Raw genomic sequence first — 12,774 nt, 5'->3', positions numbered from 1 at the left:
GAATCGAGGGGCTGGGGGGAAGCTTTGGTTTTTACAGAAATACTTATGATTTCAGACAAATGTTCGGTTTAAATGTTTTTTTATTTAACAAAACCTTGTTGCACACTGTCTCAGATAGCTGCACCGTTACACACTAGTGATTCCTTAACATCAAAGGCTATAATTACACTTAACTTCAATCAACTTAAACTTTAACTGTCACCAAGGTGATGCCCACCATTGATGTATGACCTGCACACCCAGCAGTGTGTCAGCCTTGTAAATACCACCAACGTTCTTTCAGGCAAAGCACTCATTTATGAGCTCCTGACGTAAGAATCTTGCAGCTATGATGCCACCACAAGCCCTTTCATGCGGCCTACAGGGGGGCGGGGCATGGCTTCAGCACCAGCCTGATTGTCTGGCCCGATGTCAGCGTCCACCTCCTTGTCCTTCTCTTCCTCTGGTGAGGTGGACTGTCAGACTCTTCTGGCAATTCTTGTCCCCTCCTGATAGCCAAGTTGTGCAGCATGGAGCACACCACCACAAATTGAGCTACCTGCTCAGGGTGGTATTGGACCTCCTGAGTGGTCCAGGCATCAGAATATTAGGTCCTTCATTGAAACACCTGAGAACTCATCGCTTTTCGGTAAGCAAGTCATCCTCGTTTCGATGGAATGCCTATGATGATGATGACTAGTGCGGGGTTTCACATTGTAGCCTACGCGCTGGTGTGAATGTGGGTCGTGTGGTCGCTGGGTGAGTATGGGTAGTGCGGTCGCTGGGTTAGTGCAGTCCCTGGGTGAGTGTGGGTAGTGCGGTCGCTGGGTGAGTGTAGGTAGTGCGGTCGCTGGGTGAGTGTGGGTAGTGCGATCCTTGGGTGAGTGTGGGTAGTGCGGTCGCTGGGTGAGTGTGGGTAGTGCGATCCCTGGGTGAGTGTAGGTAGTGCGGTCCCTGGGTGAGTGTGGGTTGTGCGGTCGCTGGGTGAGTGTAGGTAGTGCGGTCGCTGGGTGAGTGTGGGTAGTGCGATCCTTGGGTGAGTGTGGGTAGTGCGGTCGCTGGGTGAGTGTGGGTAGTGCGATCCCTGGGTGAGTGTGGGTAGTGCGATCCCTGGGTGAGTGTGGGTAGTGCGATCCCTGGGTGAGTGTGGGTAGTGCGATCCCTGGGTGAGTGTGGGTAGTGCGATCCTTGGGTGAGTGTGGGTAGTGCGGTCGCTGGGTGAGTGTGGGTAGTGCGATCCCTGGGTGAGTGTGGGTAGTGCGGTCCCTGGGTGAGTGTGGGTAGTGCGATCCCTGGGTGAGTGTGGGTAGTGCGATCCCTGGGTGAGTGTGGGTAGTGCGGTCCCTGGGTGAGTGTGGGTAGTGCGGTCGCTGGGTGAGTGTGGGTAGTGCGGTCGCTGGGTGAGTGTGGGTAGTGCGGTCGCTGGGTGAGTGTGGGTAGTACGGTCGCTGGGTGAGTGTGGGTAGTGCGGTCGCTGAGTGAGTGTCGGTAGTGCGGTCACTGGGTGAGTGTGGGTAGTGCGATCCCTGGGTGAATGTGGGTAGTGCGATCCCTGGGTGAGTGTGGGTAGTGCGATCCCTGGGTGAGTGTCGGTAGTGCGGTCACTGGGTGAGTGTGGGTAGTGCGATCCCTGGGTGAATGTGGGTAGTGCGATCCCTGGGTGAGTGTGGGTAGTGCGATTCCTGGGTGAGTGTGGGTAGTGCGATCCCTGGGTGAGTGTGGGTAGTGCGGTCGCTGGGTGAGTGTCGGTAGTGCGGTCGCTGGGTGAGTGTGGGTAGTGCTGTCGCTGGGTGAGTGTGGGTAGTGCGGTCCCTGGGTGAATGTGGGTAGTGCGATCCCTGGGTGAGTGTGGGTAGTGCAATTCCTGGGTGAGTGTGGGTAGTGCGATCCCTGGGTGAGTGTGGGTAGTGCGGTCGCTGGGTGAGTGTCGGTAGTGCGGTCGCTGGGTGAGTGTGGGTAGTGCTGTCGCTGGGTGAGTGTGGGTAGTGCGGTCCCTGGGTGTGTGTGGGTAGTGCGGTCCCTGGGTGAGTGTGTGTAGTGCGGTCGCTGGGTGAGTGTGGGTAGTGCGATCCTTGGGTGAGTGTGGGTAGTGCGGTCGCTGGGTGAGTGTGGGTAGTGCGGTCGCTGGGTGAGTGTGGGTAGTGCGGTCGCTGGGTGAGTGTGGGTAGTGCGGTCGCTTGCGGTCGCTGTGCGAGTGAGGTTAGTGTGGTAGCTGTGTTCAGCTGCTCTGCAGCATGTTTCCTGTCATGAGTATATTCAGCACTCTAATTGGTGCTCGTGTTGTAGTGCCCTCAGCGATTGGCTGCTCCGGTAGAAGCAGTCACAGCCCACGATTTCCACATGTGGTAGCACTGATCCTATGATGTGGACTGAACCCAAAGTGATGCAATATTGAGAGGAAAGCCGATCTGTCTGTACCTTGTACACAAAGAACAGGCCAGAGATAGTGGGCCAGAAAGTCCGCAGTGACTGTGTGAAATAAGAGATATCTGGAAAAGAACAGTTCTGGGAAGTCTGTAGAACAAATTCTGCTGGGATTCCGTGTAAAAATGTTACTCTGTAATAGATGTTTCAGAACTTTTTTTGTAACTCACAATCTGTGCAAAGTGCAGTAAGTTTCAGAGCTGATCTGACCAATATTTTTTCAGAGAATAAAAAGACTTAAGTACAAATGTTGTAAATCTCCAAAACAAACGATTTGTAAATACAGAACAGGCCAGGCAGCATCTGGTCGGTGAATGTTTTGTGACGGGCACTATTTGTTCAGGTTGTGCTCTGAAATGTGAGCATGAGCTTGTTGACAGAGATCGAGTTGAACATCTTGTCCCGGCAGTCGGAGTGCCCCTGTGTTAGGATAACTGTGGTAGTTGCTGATTAAGTTCACGTGATGTACTCAGTGTCTGGCTGCACACGGGGAAAGAAGAGCTGCAGCCTCGGGAACAGGGTAAAGGATTGACGAGCTGTGCTGGGATGATCGTGTGAACTTAAATTCACAGCAAGGCAAAGGAACAAGAAAATACCATGGCAAACTCGCCTCTTGAACTCACTCAAAACCCGCTGAAGAAGATTTGGATGCCTTGTAAAAATGGCCACTGTGAGGTGCACACTTCACAAAGGAAGGGTAGGTATGGGGTCTGCCAAAGTACAGCACCCCAAATCTGATGTCCTGCTAACCCTCCTGTCACTGGATAACTCAATCCTTCTGGTCCTGAAAGCAGCTGATAATTATAGTCTTATTTTAAAAGTCTGATTGTTCCATGGAAGTCTGCAGTGCAGCAATGCCAGTGAATGGGCTCCGACAACCTGCTGTCTGGAGAGGGGGTCAGCATCGCCCCTTCGTGTTTGCATAGCTTTACTTTATCACTGTGGCTAAACTGCTCTGTTAATGTGAATTAAGGTGCAGAATTGGGTAATAATACAAACTGTAATTAATGGCAGCCAGATGCAAACGTAATGTTTACTGCTGGGTGATTAGATTAACCTGTGACAAGAAGTGGGATAGGATAGATTAAAGGGTTAAAGGCGATTTATTTGTTAAACTCTGAATTTGTGTGCTGTTTCACACAGTATTTGCATCAATTTGTCTGTAAATGTCTGTATGTGAGAGTAATATGTATTAATACTTGAGCACAAAACCCAGTGCAGTACTATCGGAAGGACTTTACTGAGGGAGAGCCGCACTGTCGGAGGGGCAATACTGAGGGAGAGCCGCACTGTCGGCGGGGCAGTACTGTGGGAGCGCCGCACTGTCGGCGGGGCAGTACTGTGGGAGCGCCGCACTGTCGGAGGGGCAGTACTGAGGGAGAGCCGCACTGTCGGAGGGGCAGTACTGAGGGAGCGCCGCACTGTCGGAAGGGCAGTACTGAGGGAGAGTTGCACTGTCGGAGGGGCGGTCTTTCGAATGAGATGTTAAACCGAGGCCCCTTCTGCTCCCTCAAGTGGACGTAAAAGATCCCATGGCACTATTTCGAAAAAGAGTAGGGCAGTTATCCCTGGTGTCCTGGCCAATATTTATCCCTCAAAAAAATCACTTTCAAAAAACAGATTATCTGGTCATTATCACAATGCAATTTGTGGGATCTTGCTGTGTGCAATTGGCTGCCGCATTTCCTACATTACAACAATGACTACACTTCAAAAAGTACTTCATTGGCTGTGAAGCGCTTTGGATCATAAAGACTCTCTAGAAATGCAAATTTTCCTTTTCCTCCTTTTAATACAGTGGCACTGCCAATTGTCTATTGCAACATTTATATATAAGCAATCATAAGCATGGTATTTAGAAAGTGGGCTGTTTTAAATCAAGATAACGTTTGAATAATGTTTTAAACAGATCTTCAATTCCTTGTTAGTATTGTAAATTTTGGTGTGAGTCATCCAATGATTTCTCTCCTCCTTGTGGTCACTGCTCATAACCCTCCACGCAGAGTTTCTGGTATTGTGGTTTTGTAAATTATAATTCATACCTTCGTTTCGTGAAATATTTCTTTAATACAACAGTGACAATTCTTCAAAAGTACTTCATTGGCTGTAAAGTCTTTGGGATGAGCTGAGGTGGTGAGAAGTAGTGCTGTACCTGTGTGATCTGTGGAGTGTGGTTGATCTTTTACCATGGGCTTCGGTGCAGCAATGATGTGCAAGATGTGAATTACATGCACGTGTCATTCTGTATCATAGAATCATAGAAGTTTACACACGGAAGGAGGCCATTTCAGCCCATCGTGTCCGTGCCAGCTGGCAAAGAGCTATGCAGCCTAATCCCACTTTCCAGCTCTTGGTCCATAGCCCTGTAGGTTACAGCACTTCAAGTGCACATCCAAGTACTTTTTAAATGTGGTGAAGGTTTCTGCCTCTCCCACCCTTTTTACGGAATGAGTTCCAGACCCCAACCACCCTCTGGGTGAATAAATTTCCCCTTAAATTCCCTCTAAAACTTCTAATTACTTTAAATCTATGCCCCCTGGTTGTTGACCCCTCTACTAAGGGAAATAGCTCCTTCCTATACACTCTATGTAGGCCCCTCATAATTTTATATACCTCAATCAGGTCTCCCCTCAGCCTCCTCTGTTCAAAAGAAAATAGACCCAGCATCTCCAATCTTTCCTCAAAGTTACAATTCTCCAATCCAGGCACCATCCTCGTAAATCTCCTCTGTGCCCTCTCTAGTGCAATCACATCTTTCCTGTAATGTGGTGACCAGAACTGATTACAGTACCCTAGCTATGGCCTAACTAGTGTTTTATATAGTTCATGCATAATCTGCGTGCTCTTGCATTTATTAGCCGAGGCATAGAATACAAGTATTCCATATGCCTTCTTAACCACCTTATCTACCTGCCTGCTACCTTCAGGGATCTGTGGCCATGCACTTCAAGATTCCTTTGTTCCTTTACACTTCTCAATGTGTATTCCCTTGCCTTGTTAGATCTCCCCAAATGCATTACCTCACACTTCTCTGGATTGAATTCCATTTGCTACTGATCTGCCCACCTGACCAGTTCATTGATATCTTCCTGCAGTCTACAGCTTTCTTCCTCATTATCAACCACACAGCCAATTTTTGTATCATCTGCAAGCTTCTTAATCATACCCCCTACATTTAAGTCTAAATCAATGATATATTCCACAAAAAGAAAGGGACCTAGTACTGAGCCCTGCAGAACCCCACTGAAAGTAGCCTTCCAGTCACACAAACACCCATCAACCATTACCCTCGGCTTCCTGCCTCTGAGCCAATTTTGGATCCAACTTGCCGCTTTGCCCTGGATCCCATGGGCTTTTACTTTCGTGACCCGTCTGCCATGTGGGACCTTATCAAAAGCCTTGCTAAAATCCATATACATTGCATCAAACGCACTACCCTCATCGACCCTCCTGGTTACTTCCTCAAAAAATTTAATCAAGTTAGTTACACGACCTTCCCTTAACAAATCCATGCTGACAGTTCTTGATTAATCAGTGTCTTTCTAAAATAAGTCACCAGGACCAGATGGGATGCATCCTAGGATGCTGAGGAAAGTAAAAGTGGAAATTGCGGAGGTATTGGCCATAATCTTCTAATCCTTCTTAGATAAGAGGGTGGTGCCAGAGGACTGGAGAATTGCAAATGTTACACCCTTGTTCAAAAAAGGGTGTACGGATAAACCCAGCAACTACAGGCCAGTCACCTTAACCTTGGTGGAGGGGAAGCTTTTAGAAACAGTAATCAGGGAAAAATTAACAGTCACTTGGACAAGTATGGATTAATTAAGGAAAGCAAGTGCGGATTTGTTAAAGGCAAATCATGTTTAACTAACTTGATCGAGTTTGAGGTAACAGAGAGGGTTGATGAAGGTAATGCGGTTGATGTGGTGTACATGTATTTCCAAAAGGCGTTCAACAAAGTGCCACATAATAGGCTTACCTGCACAGTTGAAGCCCATGGAATAAAAGGGACAATGGCAGCATGGATATGAAATTGGCTAAGTGACAGGAAACAGACTGGAGGAAGGTATACAGTGGTGTTCCCCAGGGGTCGGTACTAGGTCTACAGCTTTCCTTGATATATATTAATGACTGGGATGTGGGTGTACAGGGCACAATTTCAAAATTTGCAGGTGACACAAAATTTGGAAGTATGGAGGATAGTGATAGACTTCAAGAGGACAGAGACAGGCTGGTGGAATGGGCAGACACGTGGCAGATGAAATTTAACGCAGAAAAGTTCAAAGTGATACATTTTGGTAGGAAGAACGAGGAGAATCAATATAAACTAAAGGGTACAATCCTAAAGGGGTGCATGAACAGAGAGACCTGTGGGTATATGTGCACAAATCATTGAAGATGGCAGGGCAGGATGAGAAAGTTGTTTAAAAAAGCAAACGGGATCCTGGGCTTTATAAATAGAGGCAGAGTACAGAAGCAAGTAAGTTATGATGAACCTTTATAAAACACTGGTTTGGCCTCAACTGGAGCATTGTGTCCAATTCTGGGCACTGCACTTTAGGAAGGATGTGAAGGCTTTAGAGAGGGTACAGAAAAGATTTACAAGAATGGTTACGTAGAGAAGCTGGGGTTTTTTCTTTAGAGCAGAGAAGGTTGAGAGGAGATTTGATAGAGGTGTTCAAAAGCATGAGAGGTCTAGACACAATATTTAGAGAGAAACTGTTTCCATTGGCAGAAGGGTCGGGAACCAGAGGACTCAGATTTAAGGTGATTGGCCGGGAAAACCTTTTTACACAGTGAATGGTTAGGATCTGGAATTAGTGCCTGAGAGGGTGGTGGAGGCAGATTCAATCGTGGCTTGCAAAAGGGAATTGGATAAATACCTGAAGGAAAAAAAATTGCGGGGGAGTGGGACTAGCTGGAGTGCTCTTGCAGAGAGCCAGCACGGGCTTGGCGGGCTAAATGGCCTCCTTCTGTGCTGTAATCATTCTATGATTCTATGAATGGCCTCTGCCCTACAAACATCTGTGGTTCAGTTTGCACACATCTATTGCACATTCTTGGAACAAGTATGCAGTAAGATTAATTAAGTTTCTGGGGTCTTTGAAATATATTTTAACACCAAAGACTTTCGTGCCTCAGTGGGTAGCGCACTCTCTCTTTGGTCAGAAGCTCGTGGGTTCAAGTCCCACTCCAGAGACTTGAGCCATAATTGAAGTTGACACTCCCAGTGCAGTACTGAGGGAGCGCTGCATTGTTGGAGGGGCAGTACTGAGGGAGCGCTGCATTGTCGGAGGGGTAGTACTGAGGGAGTGCTGCACGAAGGACATAAGGACATAAGAAATAGGAGCAGGATTAGGCCATTTCGCCCCCCAAGACTGCTCCGCCATTCAATAAGATCATGGCTGATCTGAAATGTCAAGCCCCCTCATTATCTTATATGTTTCAATACGATCACCTCTCCATTCTTCTGAACTCCAATGTGTATAGGCTCAACCTATCCTCATAAGTAAACCCCCTCAACTCCGGAATCAACCTAGTGAACCTTCTCTGAACAGCCTCCAATGCAAGTATATCCTTCCTTAAATATGGAGACCAAAACTGTACGCAGTACTCCCGGTGTGGCCTCACTAATATCCTGTACAGTTGTAGCAGGACTTCTCTGCTTTTATATCCTATCACCCTTGCAATAAAGGCCAACATTCCATTTGTCTTCCTGATTAATTGCTGTACCTGCATACTAACTTTTTGTGTTTCATGCACAAGGACCCCCAGGTCTCTCTGTTCTATAGCACTTGCAATTTTTCTCCATTTAAATTAGAATTTGCTCTTTGATTTTTTTTCTGCCAAATTGCATAACCTCACATTTTCCCACATTATACTCCATTTGCTAAATTTTTGCTCACTCACTTAGCCTGTCTATATCCCTTTGCAGATTTTTTGTGTCCGCCTCGCAATTTGCTTTCCCACCCATCTTTGTATCATCTTCAAACTTGGCTACATTACACTCAGTCCCTTCATCCAAGTTATTAATATAGATTGTAAATAGTTGAGGATCCAGCACCAATCCCTGCGGCACCCCACTAGTCACTGTTAGCCAACCGGAAAATAACCCATTTATCCCAACTCTCTGTTTTCTGTTAGTTAGCCAATCCTCTATCTGTGCTAATATATTACCGCGGATCCCGTGAGCTTTTATCTTGTGCAGTAATCTCTTATGTGGCACCTTATCGAATGCCTTCTGGAATTTCAAATACACCACATCCACTGCTTCCCCCTTATCCACCCTGCTCGTCACATCCTCAAAGAACTCCAGCAATTTGTCAAACATGATTTCCCTTTCAAAAAACCATGCTGACTTTGCTTGATTGAATCATGCTTTTCCAAATGTCTCGCTGCTGCTTCCTTAATAATGGACTCCAGCATTTTCCCAATGACACATTTTAGGCTAACTGGTTAATAGTTTCCTGCTTTTTGTCTGCCTCCTTTTTTAAATAGGGCGCTACATTTGCGGTTTTCCAATCTGCTGGGACCGCCTCAGAATCCAGGGAATTTTGGTAGATTACAGCCAATGCATCCACTATCTCTGCAGTCACTTCTCTTAAGACCCAAGGATGTAAGCCATCAGGTCCAGGGGACTTGTTCACCTTTAGTCCCATTATTTTACCGAGTCTGCTTCTTTAGTGATAGTGATTGTTTTAAGTTTCTCCCTAGCTGTAGCCCCTTGATTATCCACTATTGGGATGTTTTTAGTGTCTTCTACTGTGAAGACCAATACAAAATATTTGTTCAATGTTGCTGCCATTTCCCTGTTCTCCATTATTACTTCCCCAGTCTCTTCTTCCAGGGGACCAACATTTACTTTAGCCACTTTTTAATATACCTGTAGAAACCCTTATCTTTTTATATTTCATGCTACTTTACTTTCATAATCTATCTTCCCTCTCTTAGCCAACTCTGCCCTCATACCTTTTGTAGTCTCCTTTATTTAAGCTTAGGACCCTGGTTTGAGAAGCAACTTTCTCACCCTCCAACTGAATTTGAAATTCAACCATATTACGGTCACTCATTCCTCAAGGATCTTTTACTACAAGATCATTTATTAATACTGCCTCATTACACAGTACTAGATCTAAGATAGCCTGCTCCCTGGTTGGTTCTGCAATGTACTGTTCAAGGAAACTATCCTAGATACACTCTCTGAACTCCTCCTCAAGGCTACCGTGGCCAATTTGCTTTGTCCAATCAGTATAAAGGTTAAAATCACCCATGATTATTGCCATTCCTTTATTAGAAGCCTCCATTATTTTTTGATTTATGCTCTGTCCAACAGTATAGCTACTGTTAGGGGGCCTATAGACTACACCCACCAGGGATTTTTTCCCCCTTATTATTCCTTATTTCCACCCAAACTGATTTAACATCTTGATCGCCTGAGCCAATATCATTTCTCACTAACGCACTGTCAGAGGGGCAGTACTGAGGAAATGCTGCATTGTTGGAGGTACTGTCTTTCAGATGAGACGTTAAACCGAGGCCCCGTTTGCTCTCTGAGCTGGACCTAAAATATCCCATGGCACTATTTCGAAGAAGAGCAGGGGAGTTCTCCCCGGTGTCCTGAGCAATATTTATCCCTCAATCAACATCACAAAAACAAACAAAGATAGTGGAGTTGTCGACTAATCCCAGCGAGTGATCTCTGGGATGGTGATGAAAGTTCTATTACTTGCTGGTCTCCTTGCATTCATTCAGTTCCACACTCTATTTAATACAAAGCACATGTGCATGAGGGATTGCTGCATCAGTTAAAGTGCTGCCCCTTCAGAGCTCCTTTTCTGGTGTTTCCAGAGGATGTTAAAGAACCCATGGTGCTATTTGAGAAACAGTGAGTTCACCAATTGTCCTGGCTAACATCCCCCCCTCAACCAACACTACCAAGGCACATTCATCTCATTTATTGTGGCAATTCACTGGCATAGGATCGCTTTTGTATTTGTCTGCATAACATAAGAATATAGAAATAGGAGCATGAGTAGGCCATTTTATCCTCGAGCCTGCTCCGCCATGTAATAAGATCATGGCTGATTTGATCACGGACTTCCCTGCCCACTCCCCATAACCCTTTACTCCCTTATTGCTCAAAAATCTGTCTATCTTCGCCTTAAATATATTCACTGTACTTGAAAAGTGATTCATTGTGTGAAGCGCTTAGTGATATTTCAATGTGATAAGATAATTGGCAAAACAACCAGAGGCAACATGATGAGAATATTTTTACACAGCGCGTTGTGATCTGAAAGCAGTAATAACTTACAAAAGGGAATTGGATAAATACTTGAAAAGGAAGGATTTGGTGGGCTTTGGGGAAAGAGCAGGGGAATGGAACTAATTGGATTGCTCTACCAAAGAGGCATGATGGGCCGAATGGCCTGTATCATTCTATGATAATGAGGCTGTATGTAATTGCAAAATTTGAATATCTGCCCAGTTGATGAACTGGTCCATGTAATAAGGCATATAATAAGGTCCATGTCTTTAGTTCAATCCTCAGGGTCTCCTTTATTCTGCTGCTGTCACTTTGACTTTGTGCTGTCTGCAGTATAACTCCCAACTCCCAACACCCAGCGCAAGGCAAACCTCAAAGTTCCCAGGTGCTTCATTGGAACTTTTCACATTTAAACCACAGATCAGTGCTGGGACCCCAACTATTTACAATCTATATTAACGACTTGGAAGAAGGGACCGAGTGTATCGTAGCCAAGTTTGCTGATGAGACAAAGATGGGAGAAAAAGCAATGTGTGAGGAGGACACAAAAAATCTGCAAAAGGACATCGACAGGCTAAGTGAGTGGGCAAAAATTTGGCAGATGGACTATAATGTTGGAAAGTGTGAGGTCATGCGCTTGGGCAGAAAAAAAATCAAAGAGCAAGTTATTATTTAAATGGAGAAAGATTGCAAAGTGCTGCAGTACAGCGGGACCTGGGGGTACTTGTGCATGAAACACAAAAGGATAGTATGCAGGTACAGCAAGTGATCAGGAAGGCCAATGGAATATTGGCCTTTATTACAAAGGGGATGGAGTATAAAAGCAGGGAAGTCTTGCTACAGTTGTACAGGGTATTGGTGAGGCCACACCTGGAATACTGCATGCAGTTTTGGTTTCCATATTTACAAAAGGATATACTTGCTTTGGAAGCAGTTCAGAGAAGGCTCACTAGGTTGAATCCAGAGATGAGGGGGGTTGACTTATGAGAAAAGGTTGAGTAGGTTGGGCCCCTACTCATTGTAATTCAGAAGAATGAGAGGTTATCTTATTGAAATGTATAAGATTATGAGGGGGCTTGACAAGGTGGATGCAGAGAGGATGTTTCCACTGATAGGGGAGATTAGAACTAGAGGGCATAATCTTAGAATAAGGGGCCATCCATTTAAAACTGAGATGAGGAGAAATTTCTTTTGAGGGTTGTGGATCTGTGGAATTCGCTGCCTCAGAGAGCTGTGGAAGTTGAGTTAAAATGTTTTAAGAAGTTTCTAAAAGTTGTTAAAAGTCAAAGATTTAAGTTAATAATAGATGTTTAAAAGTATTTCGGTTGCGAGTCTAAAATGTAAGTTTTAAAAGTTCTCCTAAATTGTTTAATAAGTTTAAAGTGTCGCCCGAGTTCTCCTCAATCGTCGTCTTCCTGTGGCCAAGGCGCTCCTCCCGGAATCACAATGCGGATTTTGTCCTCTGCGGGGCACAACAGACATGATCTTTGCAGCACGACAGATGCAGGGAGCAGCGCCAGCCCTTATACATGACCTTTTTCGATCTTACAAAGGCCTTTGACACTGTCGACCATGAGGATCTATAGAGCGTCCACCTCCGTTTCGGATGCCCCCAAAAGTTTGTCAACATCCTTTTATTGCCGTGATCCTTACCAACAGATCCATTACAGATCCAATCCATGTCCGGACTGGGGTCAAACAGGGCTGCGTCATCGCCCCAACCCTCTTCTCAATCTTCCTCGCCACCATGCTCCACCTCACAATCAACAAGCTCCCCGCCGGTGTGGAATTAAACTGCAGAACCAGTGGGAAGCTGTTTAACCTACGCCGCCTCCAGGCCAGGTACAAGATCACTCCAATCTCTGTCATTGAGCTGCAGTATGCGGACGATGCCTGTGTTTCTGTGCACTTTCAGAGGCTGAACTCCAGCATATAGTCAATGTATTCACTGAGGCATATGAAAGCATAGGCCTTACGCTTAACATCCATAAGACAAAGGTCCTTCACCAGCCTGTCACCGTCGTACAGCACTGCCCTCCAATCATCAAGATCCACGGTGCGGCCCTGGACAACGTGGACCATTTCCCATATCTCGAGAGCCTCTT

General features: G+C 45.8%; 1 protein-coding gene across 10 annotated transcripts in view; it reads left to right on the top strand.

Moving 5' to 3' along the window:
- The window catches only part of LOC139250519 (6-phosphofructo-2-kinase/fructose-2,6-bisphosphatase 4-like), a 282,039-nt gene that overhangs the window by 169,330 nt on the left and 99,935 nt on the right, over nucleotides 1–12,774 (top strand). For 2 of the 10 annotated variants that reach the window (XR_011591316.1, XM_070872895.1), the window contains exon 1: nucleotides 2,413–3,100. The exons of 6 other annotated variants lie outside the window; for them this stretch is intronic. Coding sequence is in view for 3 of the 4 variants with exons in the window: in XM_070872895.1 (XP_070728996.1) it covers nucleotides 3,001–3,100 (100 nt within the window). In the remaining variant the exon portion in view is untranslated. Of the gene's footprint in view, nucleotides 1–2,412; nucleotides 3,101–11,126; nucleotides 11,248–12,774 lie in introns of those variants that run through there. 2 more of the 10 variants (XM_070872894.1, XM_070872896.1) reach the window with 2 other exon arrangements.

The sequence above is a fragment of the Pristiophorus japonicus genome, unplaced genomic scaffold (genome assembly GCF_044704955.1).
Source record: "Pristiophorus japonicus isolate sPriJap1 unplaced genomic scaffold, sPriJap1.hap1 HAP1_SCAFFOLD_384, whole genome shotgun sequence".
Lineage (NCBI taxonomy): Eukaryota > Metazoa > Chordata > Chondrichthyes > Pristiophoridae > Pristiophorus > Pristiophorus japonicus.
The sequence above is the reverse complement of the archived record's forward strand: the minus strand, read 5'-3'. Positions and strand labels throughout refer to the sequence as shown.